Source organism: Delphinapterus leucas, chromosome 15 (genome assembly GCF_059928025.1).
Source record: "Delphinapterus leucas isolate spDelLeu-1000000601 "Yukka" chromosome 15, BTC_Dleu_Yukka2, whole genome shotgun sequence".
In the NCBI taxonomy this organism is placed as follows: Eukaryota; Metazoa; Chordata; class Mammalia; order Artiodactyla; family Monodontidae; genus Delphinapterus; species Delphinapterus leucas.
The window spans coordinates 27,831,686-27,858,308 of NC_143143.1; the positions used below are offsets into that span (position 1 = coordinate 27,831,686).

The 26,623-nt window shown below is 47.2% G+C and overlaps 1 protein-coding gene across 1 annotated transcript in view; it reads right to left on the bottom strand.

The window, feature by feature from the left end:
* Positions 1-26,623, bottom strand: part of SNX29 (sorting nexin 29) — a 549,073-nt gene that overhangs the window by 77,101 nt on the left and 445,349 nt on the right. The window contains exon 20 of the mRNA XM_089896147.1: positions 14,499-14,639. Coding sequence (XP_089752273.1) covers positions 14,499-14,639 — 141 coding nt within the window. The remainder of the gene's footprint in view (positions 1-14,498; positions 14,640-26,623) is intronic.

Here is a 26,623-nt window from a genome sequence, read left to right on the forward strand (position 1 = left end):
GTGGGGTTAGGCAAAGCTTTCTTATATATGACAACAAAAAGCATAAGGAACAAAAGAAAGAATAAGTACATTGGATTTCATCAATATTAAGAACTTCTGTGTTGCAAAGGATATCATCAAGAAAGTGAAAAGGCAACTCAGGATGAAAGAAAATATTTGTAAATTATCTATCTGATAAGGGACTTGTATCTAAAACACATAAAGAACTATTGCAACTCAACAATAAAAAGACAAGTAACCCAATTTTAAAATGCAAAGGATGTGAATAGATATTTCTCCAAAGAAGATATATATAAGGACATGAAAAGATGATCAATATCATTAGTCATTAGGGAAACACAAATTGAAACCACAAGGTGATGCTACTTCACACCCACTAGGGTGGTGCTAAAAAAAAAAAAAAAAAAAAGCAGATAATAATAAGTGCTGGTAAGAATGTGGAGGAATTAGAACCCTCATACGTTGCTGATGGGAATATAAAATGGTGCAGCCGTTCTGGAAAACAGACAGTTCTTCAAAATGTGTAACAAAGACGCACCATATGACCCAGCAATTCCACTCCTAGGTGGAATGAAATGAAACAAAAGAATGAAACGAAAGAGAAAGGAAAACATATGCCCACACAAACACTTAGACACAACGGTCCATAGCAGAATTATTCATCATAGCCCAAAAGTGGAAACCCAAATGCCTATGAACTGATGCATGGATAAACACAATGTGCTGTATCCATACAATGGAACAGTACTTGGCAATAAAAGGAATGAAGTGCTGATACATATCACAACACAGATGAACCCTGAAAACATGCTTCTGTGAAGTCACAAAAGACCACATCGTATATGACTCCATTTATATAACATTTCCAGAATAGGCAAATCTGTAGACAAAAAAGATTAAAGCTGTTAAAAAAAAAAAAAAGAAAGAGCACAACATCCAGGCAGATAAATGAAGCCTAATTCCAGGATTTCTGCTGGAACTACCAGAAAAGAAACTCTTTCGTCTGGGGTTGCTGTTGGGGTGATATAAGCCTAGAACTGCCAGAGAGCCCATCTTGGAGAAAGCTTGTCTGAGAACGAAGCCAGCACAGAGAAAGCACAGGAGGGAGGGAAGGAGGGAAAGGGGGAGGGAGAGACAAGGTTCTGATGGGATCCTATGAGCCCTGGACCAGCTATGTCTGAAGCTGCAATCCATTCCTGCTCTCTTCAATCACGTAAATCAAATTCCTCTCACGCCTTTGCCAGTCTGGGAGGGTTTTTGCTCAGGTCCTCACTGAAACTGTGGCTCTCCCCTGACATCCTCCACTCATTGTTCAGGTCACAGAACTCTCCTTCCCTGGGCTTCCCACCCAAGCCCTCAAGCCTCCCAGCGCCCAGGCTTATCCAAAAATCCTCTGCCTTCTGCTCACAGCAGCCCTCATCAACCTCACAGCACCTCTTTTTAGCCAAAGATGTTTTCCCCACCTAGACTGCACCTAGACCAGAGCTCTATATCTCAGCTGCTTAAAAATAAACATGAGCTGTACTATTTCCAACAAGTTTTCCCACCCTATTAATTATTTATCCGGCACCTGCTTGTACAAAAAAGGAACTTGGAGGGGAAGGAATAGGGAGAAGAGCCTGGAAAGAGCAAGGCAGCTGGAAACAGCCGAGGTGGGTGGTAGCCCTCTGCCAGGGCCCTGGGGACGCGAGGGAGGGGCGCTGGCAGGGTTCTCTGTATGGCCTTGGTGAAGCCCACCGTCCCTTTGTCAGAAACGTGTTTTTAAATTCCCGAAACAAGATACATAGGATTAGACAGAAAAGCTCGGCTTTTATATTTTAAGCACAGCTATCACAACTGTGATAAACCAGTGCAAGTGTTTCTCAGCTGGGGCATTGATAACAAGATCTAATGGCAGGTCTAATCACTGCCTTCAAAGTGCTAACGAGCTTTAGGATGGTGAGCCATCTGCAGCACATGACAGGGAAATCCACGTAACTGATTTCTATTGGGGACAGAGTCACAGATGCCACAACCACTGGTACAGCTTGTGGCCTAAGTTCACATGTCAGTGAGACAGTGGTGAAAATGGAGTGTGATCCTTGTTCACTGACCACCTGGATTGTATCCTCAGACACTAGGATAGGAACTCCTGGGCTAAATCAGGCTGAGCCCTCGAGCAGGCCACTCTGAGCCAGTTTCCCCTCTGTAAAATGGGGCTGGGAACGGTGCCCTGCCCACTGTGGGGGGTGGGTATAGGGGAATGGCATTAAGAGGGCAGTGTGGCCAGGGGACCCAGGAGACGGCCTAGTACCAACCACCACCAGCAGTTTCTGAGCTCACTGTGGGCCAGGCATGTTCTAAGCCTGTCCTGTTACCTCCCTTAACCCTGGCAGCAACCTCAGGAGGGAGATGCCAGTACTTGAGGACACCAAGGCACAGCGAGGTGATGTGCTGGTTTACGCCAGTATATCAGGGTTCAGACTCAAGTCCAAACTCAGGGGACCCCAGACCCATGCTCTCCTCCATCACCCCAGAGACCCAAGTTCCTCTCACTCCCACCACCCCAAGGGAGATAAAGGCCCAAAGGCTGAGTCGGACTTGATTTCGAGCTTGAGGCCTTGGTTGCAAACCTTGCATGTCTATTTGGAACACATTTTCACCCCGGGTCAGGCAGTCCTGAGCCTGGAGACAACAGAGACCCTAAGTTTTCACCAAGAACTAAAATCTGTCCAGCCCAAAGAGAGGAAAAAGCCAAATGAGCTTAGAAGAGAAGAGACTCTGACTCAGTCCCCAGGATAGAGCTGCCTGCAGGCCTGCATTTGCCGCTGCCTCTACCTGGAGTGGGCTTTCTGGGTTGTTTCCTAGCTAACTGCTACACGGTCCCCTTTATTTCACTTTAAATGTTCCTACCCGGACCCCTTGACTAAATCAGATCTTCTCTGTTATAGCTCTCTGCACTGTTCCTACATAAAAGCTCATTAAAAGCACTTGAAAGTATCTCTCTTTATAGGTTTGTTTGTTAATGCCTGCCTCTGCTAAACTAAAAGTTTCACAAGGGCAGGGACCACGTCTTTCCCTACTGACTTAAACACAATTACTTAATGCATACGAATGAATATCACATAAGAAGAAGGAAAAGCAGCAAGGGACTGAGCCGGCCTGCTTCTAGGGAGCTTCCTGTTTCAACCTGGGAGGTTGGGGCTGGACACAGGTACAACCTGATGCACCAGCTTAACACACGGTGACTCTGCCCGCTGACAGGTGTGGCTCAGAGCCTGCCCACCTGACAGCTTGAGCAGAAATCTTCCCCCTGGAGGGGAAAAGGAAGGAGTGGTGAAGAGCTCTGCTGGAAGCATCCAGGTCAGACAGTGAACAGCAAAAACCCTGGAACATTGCTTCTTGAACTTTGGTGTGTATCAGTTCACCTGGCAAGCCTGTTAAACATGTAGATTCTGAGTCAACTGGACCTGGGAGGGGGGGATGGGTTTCCACATTTTTAACAGGCTCCCAGGTGAGGTGATGTCGATGGTGCAAAAAACACACTTTAAGTGGCAAGATATTTAGAAAAAATAGATATGACACAGAATTTGAAACCATCCTTTGAGGTCCTATTTGATATCGTTAATCTCAAGCCAGGTATTGGCTGGAAACCCTGGCACAGAAACACAAGGTTGAGAATAAGTGAGCCTGCTGAAGCCACAGAGGGGAAATGGGCTCATCAGAGGTTCCAGTCCTGGCTCTCTGAAAACGTCATCATGTTACCTCGAGCAACTTGTTTCCTATTCCTGGGCCTCTGGCCAGTGGCACTCCCATCACTGATCTGCAGACCAGCTGTGTCAGCACTTTCCAAGGATTTTTCAAAAATACAGATTCTAGGGCTTCACGCTTAGAGATTCTAATTCAGTAGGTCTGAAGTGTGGTCTGAGCATCTGAATCTGTTTAAACCCAATGATTCACATACCCATCCAGAGAGGGAAATCATCAGACAAATGACAACCACGGTGGAACTCTCCATGGTGCTGACCAGTGCCACGCAAAGTGGACTAAACACAGACTTGGGGGATCGCTGGGAGGCAATAATTTCCTACTTTGTTTGAGAATCTGAAAAGATGCAGCCATCTTTTGCCCTGCTTGGTTACCGGCTTTACTGGCACACCATCGGTCATCTGGTGCATAGCAGTGATGCCTAATCTAAGGGAAACGGGAAAACAGTTATGCCCAACTATTTCCAAAATCAATGCATTTGAGGCATCTGCAACAGTCCCCGAAGCAATGGTGAAAGACATGATTTACAGCTCTCCAGACCTGCCTGAGCACTAATGGTATTACTGAGGGAAAGGCCCCAGACAGCAAAACCATTCCTTATTTGATGCTCTAGTTTGAAGAATGCCTGTGTGAAACTCCAGTCTGCACTTTCCGTGGGGATTCCCCACTGCAAGAGGGCGGAATAAACAGAGGACGAGGGGAGAGGATAAAAGGCGGAAATGAGGATTAAGCAGAATGCCAGGGCTGCCTGGCTGGCTCATTTTTCTAGCTTCCCCCAAAGATTTATGCACCTGTCTAAAACGAACTATGGATCCATTACCCAGTGCACTGAGCTGCTTTGAACATCAAGCAGCAGAAGGTCAAGCCCAAATGATAGTCCATTGCTAGCTGAAAACGTACTACCTCTCTATTTTTACCCTTGTCTTTTAAAGGGAGCTGAGTAATTTTACTGTGGTTGGCAGCAGTGGGCAAAAAATTTTATTTCTTTGTTTGTTTTTTAGTTGCAGGCCAAAGAAATTCCATACTGTTCAGTTCATAACTTAATATCTCCTATGACCTGGGTAACCGTTCCAGGACAGTTCTAGTGTTAAATCTCTTCTACTGAGTACGCTATTCAGAGATCATCAGAAATTATCTGTATGTTTGTTTAAGTGTACGTCATCCGTCTTCCCTCTTCATCCCCTTCTCCCCACCCCCCGAATTGTTAAGCCCTATGCAAGCAGGGCTCTTAACTGTTTGGCCTCAGTGGCTGGCACATAGTAGGTGCTCAAGAAAGAGCTGTTGAATGAATGACTGAATGCATGATGCTCCTCTCAATAAGTCTGTAGACCTCTGTGCAGTTCTCTGGGCCAGTGTCTCCTGCTATTCATCCTCCACACTGCTTCCCAAGAAGCCTGAGAAGTCAAGCTGCTCCGCGAACTCCACCTTCCAAAGTGCCGTTTCCTTTGCCTGGAATTCCCCATCTCACTCAACAGCTGGATCCTGCTCATCCTTCAAGGCTCATCCTTCAAGGCTCTGTTCTGCAACTTCTCTCATCTCCCTCTTTCCCTTCTCCCCCAGGCTGGTCCCCCCTTTGCTGTTTTGCCTACACACACTACCCATGCCCTTTTCTCCTGGTGGCAGTGCTATAATCTTCCCCTGGGAGATCAACCTTTTCCCACTCTCAGATCATGGGGTTGGGATGGGATTGATTCCACCCCTTGACTCAAGGCTGAGCACATGACCTGGCCAATCACAGTCATTATTATTGACCCTGGAATAGGCACAGGACTCAGTGAGTCCCCAGTGGCACTCACTGGGCCAATGAGCATCAGTGCTGAGACCAGAACACTGAAAAGAGATTTACTCTTTCTGCCTGAGCTGCTAAGGTGATAGAGAGAAAGCCTAGAGGTGTGTGACTATCTTTGCCATGAGAGGGGAGCCTGCCTGAAAATGCAGCCAACTCAGAAAAAAAGCAGATGGAGAGAGAAACAGATAGGCAGACAGATAAGAAGCAAGAGAAACAGATAGGCAGACAGATAAGAAGCAAGACAGCAAAAGAGAAAATGACTGGCCAAAATACTGACCTCTGATGATGTCACTGAGCTCCCGAATCCAGCCATTCCTGAAGTCAGACCTCAACTTCTCAGTTATAGAAGCCAATGATACCTCTTTTTAAACTAAAAATAGTTTGATTTTGGTTTTTATCACTTGCAGGGAAAAGCATCCTAGATGATATACTCTCCCCTTGGCGCCCACAAAACCCTGGATTTAACCTTCCCCATAGCACTTACTGGGGACGGGGTGCTCTACCAATTGCCCTACGAAACTGTGAGCTCCCTGAGGGCAAGAAACACATCTCATTCATCTCAGGAGCCATAAGACTTGGTGTACCATAGATACGCAATAAAGATTTGTGAAATGAAAGAGTGAAAGAATGTTTACCTGGAAATTAACAAAGCTTCCATTTATTTGTTTTATTTTAAGGGCCTTTCTGACAAGAACCCTTAGACTTCTCAGGTAGAGATGTTGAGAAGACAAAGACTCACCAGGCCTGGTTTCTGCTCCCTAATTCCATGGCTAATGGGGGTGGGGGGTGGGGGAGAGGGCTGTGCATCAGGCAGCCCAGAGGCAGCATGGGAAAGGAACCCAGAGGAAGGACAGCTAACACTCTGAGTTCAGGTAAGGCTTCCTGGAGGAGGTGGGACCTACAAGGTCTGTGACCTGAGACTGCCAAGATGATTCTCTTGGAATCAAACTCTCCATATGCTACATGCAGAAAACACAGGGGATGGGACCAGAGCAGCAAATACACCTCTAGCTTCTGGCTCTGGATTATTCGTTTATAAAATGACCTTGATTTTGTTTAAAATAAATTTATTTTATTTATTTATTTTTGGCTGCATTGGGTCTTTGTTGCTGCGCGCGGGCTTTCTCTAGTTGTGGCGAGTGGGGGCTACTCTTTGTTGCAGTTGTGCAGGCGTCTCATTGCGGTGTCTTGTCTTTGTTGCAGAGCATGGGCTCTAGGCGTGTGGGCTTCAGTAGTTGTGTCATGCGGGCTCAGTAGTTGTGGCTCGCGGGCTCTAGAGTGCAGGCTCAGTAGTTGTGGCGCAGGGGATTAGTTGCTCCGCAGCATGTGGGATCTTCCCAGACCAGGGTTTGAACCTGTGTCCCCTGCATTGGCAGGCAGATTCTTAACCACTGCGCTGCTAGGGAAGCCCTGACCTTGATTTTTAAAATTGGATTTTAATTTGATGTTATAGAAAAGTCCTCCCAAGAACTCCCCACTCATTAAATATATATCCATATCTGCATATGTACACTTATACATAGTCCAGGTCTAGGGCTCAGCCCTGTCTCTCTCCTGAAACAATTTTTCTGGCAAGATGACTTGGGCAACTGCTCTCCTGGAACATATCTTAAGAGGCCTTTACTGTATTAAAGAGAAACACAAATGTGTGATGTATAATGAGCCCAATTTCTTTTTTCTTCTTGTTTAATACATTAAGTACTGGGACTATTTACACAGTGGTTGGCAGAGTGTCAAATAAGAAACAACCTTGCATTTACGGCTTCATTCGGCTGGAGTTTCTTTTCTCTCCTAAACTTCTCTTGGAAAAACTTCAGCTTCAGGGGATGGTGTCTGAGCTCCTTGTGTCTCCGTTCCAGTTGGGTGCCGGTATCTGCACTGTCTTCTGGATCTTCTTCCACATGAGGCTGTTTCTGGCAGAATCCCGTGAGATGTTGTATCTCCACAGAGAAACCTCTGGTAACAGTGACTTCCTGCAGTACCAGCTCCTGGATTTGGGTGTGGGTTTAGAGGCTTCCGGACCAGGAGGCACAGTGCCATTAGAATGAGTCTGACTCAATCCCTAATAGGAGCCACAGGACCTTGGGCGGTGTGTTTACAGCATCCGAGCCCAGTTTCCTCACCTAGAAGACATTTTTCTACAGGGCTTAGCAACAACTGCATGATGAGAAAATGAATACAGAGCCTCCAGTATATATGACAAGCTGGGCACAGGATGGCTGGCATTACTATACACAGAAACACACAGTGTGGAGGTTCTGGACGGACCACCTATGTCAGGCTCGTCCACTGCTCAGGCTCAGAGTCCCAGCATCCTCTACAGTATGGACGCGCTTATGTGTCTGCTTGCTCCATCTCACAACCAGACCATATGCCCCTTTAACAAACCCATACGTAGTACTTATCACACGCAAGCACAGTTGTGAGCACTTTAGAAACGTTACCACCTTAAATCCTCATAACATCACTAGCAGGGAAGTGCCATGACCATCCCTGTTACACAGAAGGGAAAGTGTGGCACAGAGAGGTCAGATAACTTGCCCAAGGCCACACAGCTAGTGAACCAGCAAGAATCTTTTTTTTTTTTTTTTTTAACTCTCAGGGTTGGCAAAGTCCTGCAGAATGAATACATACACAAAGGAATGAATGACTGACTCTCTATACACTTAGGGTCAACTATGAAGGCAGCAGCTCCTGGCTCTAAAAATAGTCCCTAAGTGAGGGTAGGCGGTTCTAAAAATGGTCCCTAAGTGAGGCCTGGATGGTTCAGCAGAAGGGAGAGGCAACCGGGGGCCCCAGTGTCACCTGCTCCCTGATTTCTACACCAACGAGGTTAAGAAACTGAATTATGGAATCAACGTAAATATCTACCAACCGGGCAATGGCTAAATAATCTACTCACCCACCCTCCAGGGTCCTCTGCAGCAGATCTGTGGTGAGAGGGTGAAGGCTTAGGGCTCTGCAGACTGTCTGCCTGGGCACACACATCAGCCTTGACACTGCCGAGCGAGATGACCTTGGACAAGTCACTTTACCTCTCTGTGTCTCCATTTCCCCAGTTGTAAAGTGAGGTACTAGTAATGTTCTTTTACTCCAGGCAAGGAAAGAGGCACGACGTAGGCAAAATAATGCCTCCCCCGGAGATGTTCTCACCCTAATCTCCAGGACCTGTGACTACATTATCTTACATGGCAAAAGAGACTTTGCAAGGTGTGACTAGGGACCTTGAGATGGGGAGATGATCCTGGGTTATCTGGCTGGACCACATCTAATCTCAAAAGTGGAGAACCTTTCCCTGCTGTGGTCAGGAAAGGTTGAAGATGTGACTACGGAAGAATGGTCAGAGAGATGCAGCGTGGAAGACGGCAGAAGGGGCCACAAGCCAAGGAATGCAGGAAGCCTCTAGAAGCTGCAAAAAGGCCAGGAAACAGATTCTTCCCTGGAGCCCCCAGAAGGAACCGACCTGGCCAACACCTTGACTTTAGCCCAGTGAGACCTGTGTCAGACTAGGTCTCACTGAACTACAAGACAATACGTGTGTGTTGCTCTAAGCCACCAGGTCTGTGGTATTTGTTAAGGCAGCCATAGGAGCCTAATGCAGATGCACGGAGGAAATGGGCACAAGGACGGGAAGGACGTCCCCTGAACTGCCTGCGTCCCCACCTACTCCCTCATGTGAGATTCAGCACCGGGACTCCTGCTGGCCCTTCAAGCATTTTCCCTCCTGCAGCAAGCAGCCCTGCTTCCCTCTCCTTGCTCTTCTCCAAGTGCACTGGGACCCTCCGCCAGCCCACAGGATTCACTAGTTTTTCTCCCTACAAGAACCTGAAGTTTGTGAAGGCAGAGACCATACTTTAAATCATCTTCGACTCCCCACACCTAGCAGAACACCCCTGCGCTTGTAACATGTTTGCCAAGTGGAAGAATTCATCAGCCTCCACATTCCTCCAGATGCTGCTCATTCCCACTGCTGGCTGGGGTCCTGCCATCATCCCTGGGGCTGCACTGCAATCTATGCCTCTTGGGAGCTGCAAAGGCGCTTTCCACGGCTCTGCGGGTGCCCCTCGGTTCCTCCACCGCACACTGGTGTATGTGTTTTTAATGAGAATTTTAACGCATAATTTCTCCAACAAGTTGAATTATCTGCAGCCCAGGGGAAAGCGATCTGCCTTGCCTTGGTGCCAAATGAACTTCCAGAGACGGACTCCATTGTCCTAGGAAGGAACGACAGTCCCTCAATTCTCATTTGCTCACTGAGCAATAATGTAGACTTTTAGTAGCAACATCAAAAACACATCCTCCACCTAAGCCCTCATGCCAGCGAAATCCTTTTGGACAGCGAGCTCCAGTCCACATCCTCAGGTTGCTAGGCAGCCTGCTCTCCTGTCTGCAAAGGCTTGCCAGGCTCTTGCTCATTCTGCAAGAAATATTCAGCCAAAAGTGGAGTGGGAACAACCTCCAAAGATACCCTGAAAGTTATTCCACTCACTTTTGGAATTCAGATTTTTTTTGAATTTGTGCCAAGACCCAGTGAAGTAAAGAAGAAAATAAAAGGGAAACTTCCATTTAATTTCTGTTCATTTATTCATTCATTCAGGCCACGAGTGTCTCTGGTGTGTCAGATTCTATACTAGGAGCTGGAGAGAGCAGTGAACAGAAACAGACCCAGGCCCTGTTTCCTGAGGTTCCATTCCAGGGCAGAGAGATGGACGCTACTCAAGTACACGAATAAATCATTTCCACTCATGGTACGTGCCAGGAGAGGCTGGGAGAAAATGAAAACAGAGTAACGGGCTAGAGAGTGGCATTGACAAAGGTGCTGAGGAGTGGAATTAAGCTGAGACCTCACAAGTTGGAGGAGCTGTCCATGCAGAGATGGGGAAAAGCTGTTCCAGGCAGAGGGAACAGCAGGTGCAAAGGCCAGAGAATCCCATGGAAGTCTTAGGAGGTCAGAGTGGCTGGGTCTGTAGAGGGAGAGGAGGGGGACACGAGATAAGGTAGGGGAGGAAGTGGGGGACCTATTGGGGGACACCTCACAGGCCACAGCAAAGAGTCCTGAATTTAACTGGTGCCGCTGGTGGGTTTTAATCAACAGTGATACAATCTGACTGACGTTATACAAACCTCACTCTGGCTACAGTGAGGGAAAGGGACTGTAGGCAGGGCAAGAATGGAAATATCTTTAGCAAGTGCTCTGGGCACCCTGCCCATTTATAACTAAACACATACGTGGCATATGGAGGTAAAAGAAATGATTTGGCGAAGACAAATTTCGCATCCAGAAACTATAAAATGTGTAAATTTAATCCATTTTTTAAAAGTTCAAACTGGGGTTAAGATCACATTTTACTTCTAAAGCTGGGGAAATATCTAGAAATTCAGGCTAGAAGGATACTCATCTGATGAATTTTAAAAGGCTACACTATGTTTAATATGTCCTTGAATACAGTCCAAGACTGTGGATTCTGAAGTCAATCATTTAACGGGTCCAAGGCTTAGAGCAACAAGGTGCATGGAACTCAATCCACCCAAGGATGTTGTGTCAATGTGCCTTAATGGTTCAAGTGGGCAAGCGTTTCACTGGTGAAGTGATCCAATCAAAGAAAAGATTTTGATGTAGTACATTTTTCTGGGTCAATTTAGAATCAAAGCTCTCTAGAAAATTTACCCTCAGGGTATCAAAGCAGGTACACTGAGCAATCAGACCCAGTTGTGGCCGCTCAAGCTTGGTCTCTAAAGAAGAGTTCGTCGTTGGCCTCTCTTGGGCACTCAAGTCCTGAACCCTGACTCATTCTGCCCTTGGAAATCAGACAGATCCTGAGATCTGTCCTGGCATCAGCCAAAGTGTACTCTGGTGGGGGATGGGGTGTGGGCAAGTGGAGGGAATCAAACTACAGTCGGACCCTGACCAGCCAATTAAAAGCTAAAGGGTCGCACAGACGAGAAAAGAGGCTGAGACCCCAGGACAGCTCTGAGCTGTCAGATTCCTGAGTAAGAGAGGAAACTGTCAGATCCACCCCTGACCATGCGGGGCAGGACCAAAGACCTAGTTAAGAACCAGCCAGAGCATGTGTACGAGCCGGTCATCACTGCACCAGACCCACCAAGATGGTACCTTAATGCCAAGCTCATTTATTTGCAGATAGGGTTGTCCTGGGTGCCCTATTGATACAGATTTCACAGGCGAAAAGGCCACTGCTGCTGTAGGTCAGTTCCGGATTGACAGGGACGGGAGGACGGGGGGCAGGGCTGCAGGTGACCCACCTCAGAGGGGAAACTCCCTCGCGGTCCCTGCTCCTGGCACAGCAGAGACAGGACTGCTTCACACTCTTTCTAAGTCACGGAACTCCGGAAAGCCCCTCCTATCCCTCAGGCCTACGCTTCATCTCACTAAACCTGAGCCTCGAACACCAACGTACTTAAGACTGGTGTTGTTCTTGGCAACTTTGCCTTGTCTTAGTAAGTGTTGCCTAACTATAAGGCTTGAGGAGAGATGGAATGGGGAGGGCATCCCTTTGGGCTGCAGAGAAATCATTCAGCAAGTGTGGGTCCCAAAGGTGTCCACATCCTAATCCCAGAGCCTGAGAGCATCTTACCTTACATGGCAAAAGGGACTTTGCAGAACTTGAGGTAGGAGATGATCATAGATTATCGGGGGCGGGGGGCTGGGAGGGCACTGTGGTCACAAAGGTCCTTATTAGAGGAAGAGGAGTCAGAGGAGATGTGACTACTATCTAGACAGAAGCAGAGACCAGAGTGATGTGATTGCGGCTTTGAAGACAAAGGGGGCCACAAGCCAAGGGCCTCTAGAAGTTGCAAAAGGCAAGACTCCTCTGGAGCCTCCAGAAGGAGCGCAGCCCTGCCCGCGCCTTAATCGGAGCCCAGAGAGACTAGTTTTAGATAATAAACCTGAACTGTTTTAGACCACTAAATGTGTGAGAATTTGTTACAGCAGCCACAGGAAGTGAAAACACAGTGAAAGACAGACATGTCCCAAGTTCAGCCTTGTATAATTCCCTCAGCAATACCGCATTCCCTGCAGGTATCGTGGAAGGGCTGCTTCCGTGTAATGCTCTCTGCAAATGAGAACATCTTACAGGGATAACATGCTGGTTATGTAGAATTTTGTTCTGTGACATTTTAAGACATTCTGGACGGGTCCCAAGGTTTGTATGAGCCTGCAAGTCATTAGATTAAATCAGTATATAGTCCCCCCACCTCTTTTCATTAAGAATTATTGTACTCCTTGCTATGAACAAGTATAGAATTTCTAAGTCTTCCGTTTTTATGGGCTCAACTCTACTTTTCTTCAACAGAAAAAAAAAAAAAGAACAACAGGTTTATTCTGGGCCTGAGATAAACCTGCTTTATAACTGTTTAAATTATGTTCCAGCACACCCTGATGTGATCAGGTTTCTAATCTGGTTTAAACACAGAAATCTCTGAAGATATAAACGTAACGGTCAATAACAGTTTTCTCTCTGGAATTTCCAAGCGTGGGGAGTGGGTTATGGAAACTCTTGCTCTGGGTTTTCTATGATAAAGACTGTAGGAAATCCTAGGCAAGGCGCCTCCTCCAGAGACAAACTAGGAAATTCATGGCTAATGGAATCTGCACAAGCTTTGTCAATGTGATGGCGCTTGGTCCCCACATTTCCTGTGCTTCAGCACCACCCAGAGAGCTTGTTAACCCACCCTGCTGGGCCCCAGCCCCAGAGCCTGTATTCCAGCAGGTGCAGGATGGAGCCTGAGAATCTGTATCGCTAACAAGCTCCAGGTGAGGCCCACGCTGCTGACCAGGAGCCACACTCTGAGAACCACAGGAGGAGAGGAATGCCTCCTATCCAAGGCCCGTTTCCTCCCAGGCCCTGAGAAGGGTCCACGTTACCTCATCTGATTCGACTGCCCCTGCCAAGCTAGTTAATACGCTGCAATTGATGAAATGTCTCTATTTCCTACTCGACAGGAAGCCAGGGGTTCTCCAGCTTGGCTGCATCCAGGAGCCACCTGGAGAGCTTTTAAATCCCTCAGTGCCCAGGCCTCACTCCAGACCAATGAACTCAGGATGGGGCTGGGGGGTGGCCAGGTCTCAGAGTTTTTAAAGCTTCCCAAGTGATCCAAAGCACAGCCATGATGGAGAACGGCTGCAAACGTGATGGAGGACAGAACGATGCTGACCGGCTGGGGCAGACAACACAATGGGGCCTGACGCCCGGCTCGGCTGTCATCTTCGGTGCCCCTTGCACTGTGACACTTAACTGGTGCTCAGTAAATGCCGGCTGGATGAATGAATGAACGCTAATCGACCAGCAAGCATGCGCGGGGCAAGCGCCTCCTTTCTCCAGGGCATTTGGAGAATACACAGAAACAAATTAGGTCATTATCAATGACTAAACTTCATGAGGTAGTAATAATAAAAGGAGCTCCTCTGAGAAAGCCCTGCCAGGGAAATAACTCCATATTCTTAAGTCCAAATAAATATCATGACAACCATGGATAAAAACTAGAAAACATTTTTTTTTTTTGGTTCAGAATAGGAGCTGGCAAACTATGCCCCACAGGCCAGGTCCAGCTGCCACCTCTTCTTAAAAGTAAAGTTTTACTGGCACACGGACGCACCCCTGTGCATCCATGCTGTCTGCAGCTGCTGCCACGATGGCAGAGCTGGGTATTTTTGGCTGAAATGGTACGGTGCGCAAAGCCAAAATATCTACTCTCTGGCCTTTTAACAGAACAGCCCCTGCCTTAGAGAAATGAGAGGACGGACATAGACGAAACATAATGCGATTGTCTTTAGGTGGGCGGAATGATGGGTGACTGTTTTCTTCATTCCTGTTTTTTCTCATATTAGCCAACTTTTTGAGTTAAACAAAGGAGCACATACGTTTAAATCACCAATGGAAGGAGAAGACAGAGGCACCAGTTGGAGAGTTGCCTGGCCCCGGGCAGTGATGGTACCTACCTTATTTCCAATGGCCTTTTTGGGTGGGAAGTTGTAGGCCCTCACTTGAGGGTACTTGTTCTGTAACTTGTGGTGCAAACTCCTGAACTCCGTGTACCGCCGATAGACGTTCCACTCATTGTCTTTTATCCGGATGTAGACCTTTCGAGAAAAGGAAAGAGCAAGAAAATGTAAATGTCTCTTAAAGCTCTCATTACAAAGGGGTGGGATTCTGGCAACGCTCCCCCCAGGAAAACCAGCTCTGCAAGAGCAGGGCCACACCCCACCTCCCGTGTCACTGGAGGCCCAGCGCCGGCACGGAGGAGGGACTCAGTGTACTGAGCGTACCAATGGGTACACGAGAGAATGACTCCATCAGGCAGGCTGCATATTCATGAACATCAGTTTCCCAGTATCAGCAGAAAGCAGCAGCTCAATGAATCTTAGAGACACATTTTTCATACTTTTGTCACATGCATACTGTAATGGTGACGGATTGCGGGGGAGGCCATTCATCCTCGCTGGCCAGCTTCCTCTCCTGTAAAATGGAGCTACCAGCACCTGCTCCCAAGGTGGTGCAGAGAACAGCCAGACACAGAAGCCATGCGGCTGTGCCGGGGATCACACAGACTAGCACGCACAGGGGGCGGGGCCATGCGGCTGTGCCGGGGATCACACAGACTAGCACGCACAGGGGGCGGGGTCAATCTCGGGAGGGAAGGAAGGAGGGAAGGAGGGAAGGAGGGAGGGAGGGAGGGAGGGAGGGAGGGAGGGAGCCAGAACTGAGATCAGCCCAACTGGATGGAAGGTCACATCAAGATGGATGAACACACTTGGGGCATGAAACTTCTTTATTATAATCAAGATGTGACTCTCAAGAGAACGTTCTAGGGATATAAAATGTAAGGGCTCTTTCACCTGCTTTTTTTTTTTACAGGCCCTCACACCTTCCAGGGACACACAGCAGCTACGTCTCAAGGCAAAACAGAGAACTGAGAGAGAGATCAATGCATTTTTAAAAAATTACGTGAGTTAAGAATAACCCAGAGAGGGCTTCCCTGGTGGCACAGTGGTTGAGAGTCCGCCTGCCGATGCAGGGGACACGGGTTCGTGCCCCGGTCCGGGAAGATCCCACATGCCACGGAGCGGCTGGGCCCGTGAGCCATGGCCGCTGGGCCTGCGCGTCTGGAGCCTGTGCTCCGCCACGGGAGAGGCCACAACAGTGAGAGGCCCGCATACCGAAAAAAAAAAAAAAAAAAAAAAAAAAAGAATAACCCAGAGAGTGAAGTCTCTGATGATAAATAGCTATTGTAATCTGCAATCAGCGAATGTCAATACACATCTTAAAACCTCTTTAACCATAAAAGCAGGCATCTCTAATATGAATGGTAAATTCTGCCTCTACATAAAAACCACCCTGTATCCCCAAATGCAGACATCATGCATTTGAACTTTGGTAAGGCAACCATCAACGTCTCTCACAATATTCTTGTGAACATGATGAAGGAAGGATAATTTAAACCAAAGAATTCCAGTCAATGGATGGAAGTTGCCGGTGGAATTAGATGGAGAAACAGAGGCCTGTCAAGTTTGTTAGAAGCCCCCAAGCTTCTAACAAAGAGACAGTAAATATACTGAATGACAGACATCAAGTGATCTCAACTGGCCTAAGGAACGAGTTTAATGCAACATGATGAAATTTTAAAAGATCAGTGTCAGATTTTACAATATAATCCAAAAAGCCAACACTGTAAGTATAAGGTGGGGGAGATACGGCACAGCAATGGCCTGTGGGACAAAGACTTACGGATTTTAGTAAATTCAAGCTAAGTGAATAATGTGAAAGGGCCACCAAAAAAGCCTATGTACTATTTAGACCTCATTAAAAGGTACAGTTTAACTTCTAGAATAAAGAGGTTGACAAGTCTTGCTCTATTCTAAATCGACCACACCAACTTAGTTAGGTTTTGGTTGCCCCCTGTTAAAAGATGAACTGAAGTAGGTTCAGAAAGGCCCAGATCACTTGCTACTCAGTGTGGTCCACAGACCAGAAGCATTGGCATCACGTGGTCAGATGGTAGAAATGCAACACCTCGGGCTCCACCCAGGTGCACTGATTCAGAATCTGCATTTTAAGCAGACCCCCAGTGGCTCATACACACTTTAAAGTTTAGAAGCACAGGTCCTAGGAGCTGATTTGCAAACAGATTATCAGAAGGAAGATGGAAGACATTGGAGAATGATACCCTGAGTGTCAAGATGGAGAAAGTAGGGATCTCTGAATTCCTGGGAAGGCTATGAGGAAGAGGAAAGACCAAGATGTTATGTCCTGGATGATTCCAGGAGACAAACTTCCAGCAGATAGAAACTAGAGAAAGGCAGATTTCATTAGGAAAGAACTTTATAGCAGCCAAAGCTGCCCAGAGAGGAAAAGGTATGTCTCAAAAGGTTTCTTGGCACTAGGTGTTCAAGCAGTAGTATGACGACTAATAGGACTGCTAACACAATTATGCAAGGATTTGCTTGATAACAGTGAAGGATACATTAGACCCCAGAAGCATCTGGAAAGGCCTGGCTAGTTGTGGAGAAGAGGGACTTCAGGCATGCAACCTCCAGAGACTGAGACATGATGGATCAGTTAGCAAATAAATGCAGCAGAGCTCACGGGACTTTAATGCAGCTCATTTGGGGCATTCTTTGGGTCCTCCCATGTCACAGCAAGTGCTAGTTGCCCACTCAGTATCCATTTCCCCCCAATATTTCTGGGGATAGCAATGTGTTCAGAAAGCAAAAAAAATTTTAACTGCATTTTCCTGTGTCCCTTGCAGATAAGAGTGGCTAATGAGATGTAAGAAAGCTCTTAGGAGAGAGCTGACTCAGCTGACAAGTGTCTTTTTACTCTTCTCTCTGTCTTTTTCTTTCTTTCTCAAACACAGATGTGAAGGCGGGAGCTCCAGCAGTCATTTTTTGATCATGAGGCGATCTTGAGAATGGAAGTAGAACGCTAGAAGGACCATGGGTCTCTGATGACATTATGGAGTCACCACACCAAATACTAGACTATTGATTCAAAACTTTTTTTTTTTAAACAAAAGAGAAATATTCACCTCTAATTTGTTCAAGCTAATGTCTTAGAGGTCTTTGTACAAGTGGCTGGATACAATTCTGCTCTGATACATCTTGAATGGACTGTATCTGCCTGTAGTATATTCTTACACAAGTTCAAATATGCCCTGGAGAGTGGCAAATTCAATTGCTTATCTGATCGTCATGCACAAAACTAATTATCTAGATCAGAGGAGGTAAACTATGGCCCTGTGGTTCAAATCCAGCCATATCTACTTGTTTAGCTATTGTTTACAGCTGCTTTCACAATACAATGGTAGAGTTGAGCAGCTGCAACAAAGACCATGTGGCCTGCAAAGCTGAAAATATTTACTTTCCGGCCCTTTACAAAGTAACTTTTCTGACCCCTGATTTAGATACTCAGAAAGTCCTCATTATTGTTATTTTTCTACCAACATATCCAAATCTAGTGTGGAGAGGGGCAGTGCTTTCCAAATATTACCAGCCCTTGGGTGGGCCACATTAACCATCTGGGAACCAAGAATAGTGTTCCAAAGCTTTCCTGGTGATTCTGAGGAGTGGGTGTTACAGTCTGAACGTTTGTGCCCCACCTGTACATGTTGAAATCCTAACCCCCAGTGTGGTGGGGCAGCGGGAGGTGATTAGGTCATGAGCGTGGAGTCCTCATGAATAAGATTAGCGCCCTTATAAAATAGGCCCCAGAGCGATCCCTTGCCTCTTCTGCCATGTGAGGACAGTGAGAAGACAGCTGTCTATGAACTAGGAGGCAGGTTTTCGGCAGACACGGTATCTGCTGGTGCCTTGACCTTGGACTTCCCAGACTCCAGAACTGTGGTCTATAGCTGTTACAGCAGCCCAAGTGGACTAGACAATGGGCAATCTGGGGAGCCCCTGAGGTAAAGCACAGACCGCTCCTCCTCTCTGTGTGCTTCCATGTCTACAAAATGGAGCTGATTAACAGTGCCTGCTTGCAAGGCAGTATGGAGAATCTTCAGGTATATAGCACATACAGCTACGCAAGGCATCACAAAGACCAGCAAATTGATTTGGGGAAGGAGGGGGAGGCCAGAGTTGAGATCAGCCCAACTGGATGGAAAGTCACATCCAGATGGGATAAGCATAACTGGGGCATAAAATGTCTTTACTTTAATCAAGAGAACACTCTGGGGGTACAACATATGAGGGCTGTTTCATCAGCTTTTTCCAGGCCCTCGCACCTTCTAGGGACACCCAGCAACTACATCGCAAGGGAAAACAGTGGGAGAGAGATCAATGCATTTTAAAAATTACATGAGTTAAGCACAGCCCAGAGAGTAAAATAGTGATAAATAGCTCTTATAATCTGCCATCAGTGAATGTTGATACACATCTTAAAAACCTCTCACATAACGATAAAAATTGGCAACTCTACTGTGGGTTATAAATTATGATTCTACATTTTTTATAACACATTCAAGAGCCAAATGCTTCACTCTGTGAAAGCGTTGAGTCCTTCCTGCTTCTCTGACGGCCCGTTCCTGGCTTTCCACGTGGGCACCTCTTCTGCCTATGCCTTAAACGTGGAGATTTTCCCAAGACCCTCCTCTCCCCTCCACAAGAGGTCCACTCCCACGCCTGTACATTTCACTCTTAGCTCAATGACGCTCAAATTTTTGTCTCTAGTCTGGACCTCTGATGTAAACTCCAGACTCAGACTTGATAAAGCTCTTCGTGTCTACATCTGCACTCGGGACCTGCACCTTGCTCTCTCGGCGAACGGACCGCCGAGTTGCCTGGCTCAGAAATGTGGGCATCAGCATTGACCAGCGCTGCTCTTCACCTCCACGGCCAAGTACTGAACAGCAGGGCCTGCCAAGCCCACCTCCAGAGTTAGCCCCACCCCTGCCTGGACCACTACAGCAGGCTTCCAGTTGCTCTTCTGGCCTCCCTTGTTTTCCCATTCAATTTATTTTCACCTCCCTGTTCAAACTCCTTCAGTGACTGTCCGTGAACAACACTCGTGCCAGAGACTGGGTTCGGGGGTAGGTACAGTGGGCTTGGAAGGCTCTTGCGTCATTATAGTCATCTTACTTCAGGCCCCACCCTTCGCTCTGGCAAACCAGGATCATGCCAACTTGCCTGCATTTTCTTAAAATTCTTTAATTCTTAAAGTTAAAAAAAAATCCTTTAATTTCTTAAATCCTTAAAAGTTTCTTTACAACCAGGATGGTGCCAATTTGCTTGCATTCTTTAAAACATCCTTAAAAATGTTCAGATCAGAGCAAATATCCTGTCCTAGAAATAGCATCATCCCTTGTCTTCCAACTCTCTCCGAATTGTACCCCCTGCTCTGGGGGACAGCAGGCATTCAAGAACTCAGAATTTCAGAACGCCAGGATTAGAAAGGACCTCAGAAACCATCAGTTCAACCCTTCCTTTCACAAGTCATAGGACTGCTGTGACAAATACTCTCTCCTCATCCCATATCCTCCTTGATGTCTGGCTCCAGAGGGCCAATGGCTTGGGGAAAGCCACCTGGACTGAGGATTTGAATAAACACTCCGGAGACAGGGAAGGTCACAGGCATGATGACCAGGGCAGGGAGGGGAGCAAGATCCTGGTGGTGGACAGGAGGGGATCTGACGTCATAAGAGTGTGATCAGCAAGGAGACACGATGCATGGAGGTGGCTGCAGCCAAACTCCCGAATTCAAACCCTGGCTCTGCTGGTGCACTAACTGTGTGCCCTGAGGAAGTCACTTCACTTCCCTGTGCCTCCACTCCCTCCTCTGAGAAACGAGGATATTCCCTCCCTCGCTGGGTCTTGGGAGGATTAAATGGATTCATACATAAAATGGGCTTAGAACAGGGCCTGGTACATAGGAGATGCCATGTAAGTGTTTGATAAATAATTTAAAATGTAACCTATTGGTTAGATTGACACTGGGAATTGACAAATATTTGGATTTCGTAAGTCTCTGATCTTGGTGATCAGCTTTAACATTCATCCCCTCCAATGGTTTGACTGATGGGAACTGGCTGGCTCATGAACTGTAGGGGGATCCCAGAAACTCACCATCTCCACCACCTACCAGTTATGTGATGTCAGGCAAATTGCTTCTGAGTCTCAGTTTACTCATCTGAGAAATGGATATAATCCAAGAAAAAACCATGCCTGAAAGCATTCATAAAAATGTCATAAGGGTTAACTGCTCTTGCTACTATCATTATTACTGTTATTGTTACCACCACCATCATCAAAAGCATGAAGTTCTGCAAAGCGGAGGAAGCACTGCCACTGAAGTCACACCTGTCTAAGCTTTACGATCTCCACCATAGGAGCTCTGCTTAATAAAGGACAAGTATGCAGATTACTGCTGAGCCTTAGACCAAGAGCTTTGAACAAATTATGCTGTGGGTCATTAAAAACTTTAAATAAAAATACAAATTATCATGCCCCACCCCTAAAAAGCTCCACAAACGTAAATCCCCAAACACATTTCTCAGGAGTACATGAAAGCAGCTCTGGCCCTGAGACTGGATGGCATGGCCCCTCTAGCCACCGTGTGTGCTCCTGGGAGGACACCTGCTTCTCCCGGGCCTCGCTTCCTTCTGCATAAAATGCAGGGGTTGAACTAGATGGCCTCAGGTCCCTTCACATGCCCCCAGTTCTGGTCCCCTGAGTCCTCAGGTGATTCATAAACCCCATGGACTTCACTGGGCCTCTTCCACCCACATTCCACTCCCATTTCATTGCGGAGACCAAGGTGTTCATGGTATCAGGCAGGAGGTCTGACCTCAGGCTTGATTTAGGAGGATTCATAATCAACGGGAAAGGCAACAGCAGTACCATCCCCGGAGCCTCTTTCTTGAAAGCTCAGCTGTCTGGGTCTCCCTGCCAAGCAGAAGAGCAGCCTCCTGGGAACACTGGGTGGGGAGAACTGATGCCCAAGGGGGAACCAGGGGCAGAGAGGGTTCCAGGTGCTTCCGTCAAGTTTAGACTGTCCTGCCTCTGCTAGCATCATTAGACTGAGTCCCTCTCAGAGGTGAAAAGTGGCCAGTGGGCATTTCTGGCACCTGCCTCTGTTCCAGCTGGAGGCCATTTGATAGCGAGGGGAGGGGAGCTAGTCACGGAGCCCGTGGAGACCAGCAACACCCTTCCAGTCAAGCACCCCCTGTTCTCAGCTTCTGCTGTTGTCTGGATGTCAGTCAAATCCTGATCTCTCCGGTTAGCAGTCAAAGTTATGAAGCTCAGTGAGAAACCCAGCAAGAGTCAAGTACACTGACAGACCCAAGAGAGTAAAACAGTGTTTTTCAGAATTCCAATAAGATAAATACCTTCAACGCTAACACTTGCCATTTATGAAGCAACTACTACGTGCTGGGCACTCTGCACGCCTCACCTCTTATCCTCACATGAGTCTGCAAGGCACGGTGTGAACTTGCCCCTTCTCCAGATGAAGACGTGGGCTCAGAGGGGGTGTATCACTTGTGCAGGGGAGGTGGGGAAATGGAGGACTGAACCCAGGTCGGCCTGATGTCTAAGGCCCGGCGCTTTCTATTACAGCACATTGCTGCAGAACCCAGGCTCCTGAGGACCCCAGGGACCCCAAGCCATCAATGCTGGCAACTGGCAAGGAAGGTCCCTGCTCAACAGGTCTGAGGCCCAAATGCCCCTCGCCTGGGCAGATCATGTGTCCTCACAAGAGTCTCCTGGGTACCAGATGCTTCAATTGTGCCTCCTCACTCATGCCTCTCCCTCCAGGAATCTAATGCCATTAAAATCGCCCAGAATTACCTGAACTATCCACCCTCAGCAGCCATGCTTTTAAGCATCTGAAAAGGGGAAACTTTCTCTGCAAGTTAAGTTGTCCTTGAATTATACTTAACCAAACTGTGCACTTATTTCACTGAAGAATTCACAGGGCTTATGTCCAAAATTACCAGGTTTTTGTTCTTGCTTTGCTTTGTTTTTTTAAAGGACTCACCCCCTCTAAATTAAGTTCGATAGGCACCAATTCCTGCTGCTTGAGCTGTAAGGATACTAAATCCTTGGAGGAATAAAAAGAGTTGACCTCTTCTAGCAAAACCAAGTTCCCTTTTAAAATAAGCAATAAAGAGACACTTCAAGTCCAATCTCCTCGACTCAGCAAAAGAAAAATAAAATAGGAGGGTGATATCTGTAATCAGGAATCGGGGCAAATTCTCTTTTCTCTATTTTAAGAGGAACTTGGAATCTTGAGGTTTCTTTACCATTGGGAAGAATGACCCCAAGGATGCCTGTAATAATCCTAGGGGGGAAGAGAGGTTAAGTGGGGGAGGAGGCAAAAACCTCAGCCTGGATGAGCTGAATCCAGAACAAACTCTTGTGTAGACAGTCCCTCTGGGAAACACTCACTGAGAAGATGAAGACCGTCTGCCAGGCTGGGGCATTCCCATCAGCCCCCTGTGCCCCTCACCCATCAGCACCACCCATCCGCTCTGCGGGGCACTCTCCCCAGCTTCTTTCACTTGCTTTTGAACTTCATCTAAATGGACTCCCACAGAGTGTGCTCCTTGGTGTCTGGTTCCTTTCACTCCATACTGTGTTTATGGGATGTTTCTATGTGGTGTGGATAGCACTCACGTGTTCCTGCTCACCGCCCATCCATGGTATGGATACCCCACAGCTTATACACCCGCTGTGCTGGGATGGGCATTTGGGTTGTTTCCAATTGGGGCTGTTATGGGTAAGGCAGCTCTGGGCATTGATGCACTTGGCTTTTGCACTCATTTCTTTTGGGATCATAGATCTAAATGTGAAAGGTAAAATCAGAAAGCTACCAGGATAACAACCTCGAAGGATATCTTCACGACCTTGGGGATGGGTAAGGATTCCTGCTCACAGCTCAGAAGGGCACAATTCTGGGTGCTGGAAATGTCCTATATCTCTGGGCAGTGGTTACATGGATATACACAGAAGTAAAAGTTAATTGAACTATAAATTTAAGATTTATGCATCTATGGATAAACAACAAGGTCCTAATGTACAGCACAGGGAACTATATTCAATACCCTGTGATAAACCACAATGGAAAAGAATATAAAAGAATGTCTCTATGTGTATAACTGAGTCACTCTGCTGCACAGCAGAGAGGGGCACAACATTGTAAATCAACTAGACTTCAGTAAAAAAAAATTTATGCATCTGATGGTATTTATATTAAACCTGGATGTAAAAGCGAAAGTCAAAAAAAGCCATGCCTACACTATCCTCAGGAGAGTGAGTCTTACCCTAACTTATGATGGTAGGACATCTAAGCTAGTCTGTGAACATCCATGTAGACCTGACATACAGTCAGATGTCAGTGCTGAGGGGGGTCCAGGGATGCGACTCTGGCCTCAGGGAGACCTGAGTCTGAATCCCAGTTCCACCTCTTGTTAGCCAAGCCATCCCGGGTAAGTTAATTCTTCAAGCCTCGATTCTCTCTCTCTCTCTCTCTCTCTCTCTCTCTCTCTCTCTCTCTATATATATATATATATATGAAGAAGGGAGGGAGCAGGCAGAGAAGGAAGAAGGGGAGAGGGAGAATGAAGATTTAAGAGCTTGTTCTCAGTGGGCTGAAATCCCAGATCTGCTTCAAGGGTCTGCCGAGCACAGGCTCTTTAGCCAGCAGCATACTGGATGTTAGGCACGTCTGAGGCCTGCCCTGCAAGGCAGAAGAGCACAGAGAAAGGGCATGGGCTATACAAGGAGCGAGGCTTGGATTCAAATATTCCACCTCAAGCCTCAGCTTCTCAATCTGTAAAATGGGGCCAAGACCAATCCTGCCGGGAGGTTGTGAGATGCTGTGCCTGGTAGGCAGGCAGCAATGGCAGCTGTTAATACGGTAACCCCATGACCTTCATCATCATGAACTTCGCTATTACAGAGTTAGGGGTCATTATAGGGTGTGCAATCATGAAGTTAAAGCAGGTAATTACCATGCCTAATGAATTGTCAAATGGTGGGCAGGCGAGGAAACAAACATAACGCACGGTCTGTGGGCTGGGCAGTTAAGCATCCCCTCTGCTTCGAAAAAACTGTCAACAGAAACAGTGGAGTTCAGTAAAATGACTTTCTGGGGCGGGTTTTCAAGTATGCAAACAAAACCTAGGAAGTGCTGCTGGGGCTTCTGACTCAAGACGAGCTCGGTGCACAGGCACCTATACAGCCCCTGTCACACAAGCACCAAGGTTCCCAGACAAGATGCTATTTTAGGACAGGGACCTCATAGGAGATACTTGATGGATGCTACTAACCTCTGCAGAAAAACCTGCTGATGTGAACGCAGCAAGAACCCCGAAATAAATGTTCATTTACACACTGCTTGTTTGGAAACTTCCTTCGTCATAGATCCAATGCCTGACTCTCCGTTTCCAGCTTCAGGTGACTTCTTGTTATCCACACTCCTCCACCTTAGAACCAAATGCTTTTTTTACGTGTATTGTGATATTCAAGAGTGAAAGCTAAATTATGTGAGCGTCCTCAGACTTAGAGAAGATGATGTACCATTTAGTAGTGCCAATCATGTGCCAGACATTTTACTTACAATTTTCACCAAAGTCCTGAAATTTTATATGCCTAAAAAAATGGAGTCTTGGAGTAACTAAGCAACGTGCCCCAAACGAGCCAGGAAGCAAGGAGAAGAACCAGAACTGGGTCTTACATTGCCGCTACACCCAAGCCTATGTCGCATCGTCTCCGCCCCAGAGAAAAGCAAGCACTATAAACTCTAAACTCAGATGCCCTTTAGGAGGATTGTTAAATGCCAAGAGTCAGACGACATGAGGATAAGAAAGACTCTTTTAAAAATGGCTTTAGGTTCCTGATTCATTTTGCTTCCTTAATATCCAAGGAAGGAAATGATTTGTGTTTTGGTTGGCGGCCTGTGTTAATGGATCCGAACAAAACTTTCCTCTTAGTGAAATGGCTTCATGTGTTATTAACTATAAGTGTCCTTGTTGCTAGAACAAAATGCCTGAATTACCGTATGACCATGCTGATGGAGTGATATTATTGCAGCCAAATGCCAAGAATAAGATGAATAACTTAGCCAGAAAAATACCGACTTTTTGGTTCACTGGGTTATGTAGATGAGGCAGACTTGTAAAGGCGAAAATGCATTATTCACTAAGAATCACCAACATCACCCCACATTCCTTTTAAAGAAGGATTAGCAGCTTAGAAGTGGAATAGACCCCGCCCAGTCTCTACTCCACCTGGAACGGTGACACTACAGTGATGACTGACGCTGGCTGAGGGGCAGACGCTTCGTTTCAGGGACTGCATCACGGTGTACACGCCATGTTTCAGCCTGAGCTCTACTGTCTCTGGACATGTCCCCAGTCTCACGCATGGCCAGGAGGACCCAAAGGCCACTCTTTGCAGCAGATGGCACCTGGCTTGGTTTCGGAAGTGATGAGAGCTAGACACTGGGATCAGGGCATCGACTTCTTCTTCCAGACCCTGCTCAGGGCAGTTGTCTTCTTCCCCCACCCCCTCTGGCCCCTAATCTTGCCTCTTACGTACCAAGCTCAGGGCTGGGCTCCAGGGGTATCACGGAGAATAAAACCAGGCATAATCCTGCCCTCCTGGAGCCTCCAGTTGGCCAGGGAAGACAGCTGCCCTTATGCAAATAATCACACATATGAACATATTTCACATGGACAAAGCATGTCATGGTTCTTGCAGCTATGCTAGGCCTGGGAATGGGGTTAGGTTAGCCAAGTAGGGAGGTTTTGACCTGGGACAAAAAGCAACGAGTCAGAATGGACCAGTCATGGAAGGGAAACTGCTCTGGGGCAAAGGGCGGGGCACGTTCAGATGCCAACATCTGGCAGAAGGAGAAGTAAAAGGAGGCCAAGGCAGCCGGGCAGGAGAACAAGATGGATGTGAAAAGATGCTGGCTGGGCTTCCCTGGTGGCGCAGTGGTTGAGAGTCCACCTGCCGATGCAGGGGACACGGGTTCGTGCCCCGGTCCGGGAAGACCCCATATGCTGCGGAGTGGCTGGGCCCATGAGCCGTGGCCGCTGAGCCTGCGCGTCCGGAGCCTTGCTCCG